Source organism: Protomyctophum bolini (genome assembly GCF_963924005.1).
Source record: "Protomyctophum bolini genome assembly, chromosome: 15".
In the NCBI taxonomy this organism is placed as follows: Eukaryota; Metazoa; Chordata; class Actinopteri; order Myctophiformes; family Myctophidae; genus Protomyctophum; species Protomyctophum bolini.
Window position 1 is genome coordinate 2,448,886 of NC_137876.1, and position 1,681 is coordinate 2,450,566.

General features: G+C 53.4%; 1 protein-coding gene across 1 annotated transcript; it reads right to left on the bottom strand.

Annotated features, from left to right (window-relative positions):
• Positions 1-921: 921 nt before the first annotated feature.
• Positions 922-1,395, bottom strand: LOC308329198 (tubulin-specific chaperone A-like; the record flags this gene model as incomplete). The annotated part of the gene is made up of 1 exon (XM_080783402.1): positions 922-1,395. One exon carries the CDS (start codon positions 1,393-1,395, stop codon positions 922-924), a length of 474 nt encoding a protein of 157 aa, XP_080639528.1.
• Between the last annotated feature and the right edge of the window lie 286 nt (positions 1,396-1,681).

Genomic DNA, 1,681 nt, shown 5'->3' on the forward strand with positions numbered 1-1,681 from the left:
CGAGATAATTGCTCTGCTGTGTAGAAAATCCATGTCGGCAAGTTTGAACGCATTGAAGAGATGTGGGAACAAAGAATCTCACGATGAGAAAAAAAAGCGTGATTTTTGTGACAAAAACCGAATGGACCCTCACCCTCTGCTTTTACATCTTCATCAGAGTCCAGGGAACTCTCAAGAGGCTCCCGTCTCCTCTTCTCCCGTCTCCACAGAGCCCTGCAGGACCGTCAAGAGGACCTGGGAGGTCTCAGGAGGTAGAGCAGGTCGTCCAATGATCCGTGGGTCGTTGGTTTGAACCCCGGCTCCTCCTCCTCCTGTCCACGCGTCGAAGTGTCCTTGGGCAAGACACCGAACCCTACGTCGCCTCCAGTGAGTCGGTCAGTGTGAGCTCGCCACCGTCTGTGTGTGAATGTGGTGAAGTGAGGATGCTGCAGGGGTCGACTGTTCGCCGCTTCACCTCCCGACGTATGAATGAATGGGACCATTGTAAAGCTTCACAATGAGGTCATGCTGTATCTTCCCTTCTTCTCTGGAGTCCTGCCTCAAAGCAGACCAGAGGTAGAAAACTGTCCTTCCCTGATCTGGTCATCGCTATATAGGGGACACAGGCATCAATCAGTAAGCAGGAACTGGGGATGGCAATGAAAGACCGGAAAGTCTGTGCGTGGCATTTGTGAAATCCATGATCTCGACTGCAGTCAAAAAATGATGATGATGATGAAAGCTTCACCTCCCAATGTATGAATGAATGAATCATAGTAAAGATTCACCTCCCAATGTATGAATGAATAAACCACAGTAAAGCTTCACCTCCCGATGTATGAATGTATGAATCATAGTAAAGATTCACCTCCCAATGTATGAATGTATGAATCATAGTAAAGTGCAGTTAGCATTTCACTGTAAAATGGCCGCCACCCTTAATCACAGTTCTCTGTGGTGGTCGCTGCCGGCTCTGACCATCCCTTCCTTCATCATCACAGAGTCCTCCACCACGAGCTTCCCGCCCTCCTCCTCCTCCTCGTCCTCCTCCTCCTCCATCTTGACGGACTCCAGGACGCTCCGGGCGTCCCTGAACTCCTGGCACTGGGCCAGGTCCGGGTGGTCCTCCTCGGCGCCCTCCAGCGCCACCAGCAGGTCGTAGTGGGCGGCGGCCAGCCGCCGCCGGCAGTCGGGGATCATCATGTGACTCTCCTGCAGCACCTCCTGCTGCTTGCGGATGTCGCACTCGTCGTTGTCGTCCTGGCGGCCGCTCGCCACCACGCGCATCCTCTCGATGCGCGCCTCCTGCTGCCGCGCCTCCGCCACGTAGCTGGCCTCCTCGCGGGCCAGCCGCCGGACCACGCCCGTCTTGATCTTGATCTTGCGCGTCCTGGGATCCGATGCCGGCGCCGCCATGGAGTGATCCGTCCGTTAGCGTGTACGTCGACGATGTCGTTGTTTATTTAATTTAACCGCAAATTCCGCAAAACCGACCTGCTTGAGGCCAAACGATTAACTGCAGGGTGTCCTCTGACTGGTATCTTTTGGTTAGCGGTAAAAGGGTTGCGGAACCGCTGTGGAAAAGGGATGCTCGGAAAGAACTAAGGAGAGAAGCAGTGAGAATTCCTGCTCTTCCTGGGTTTTATTGGGAATTTATAAACGGAACTGTTAACTGTTAATAATTCCACCAACTGGACTGTAG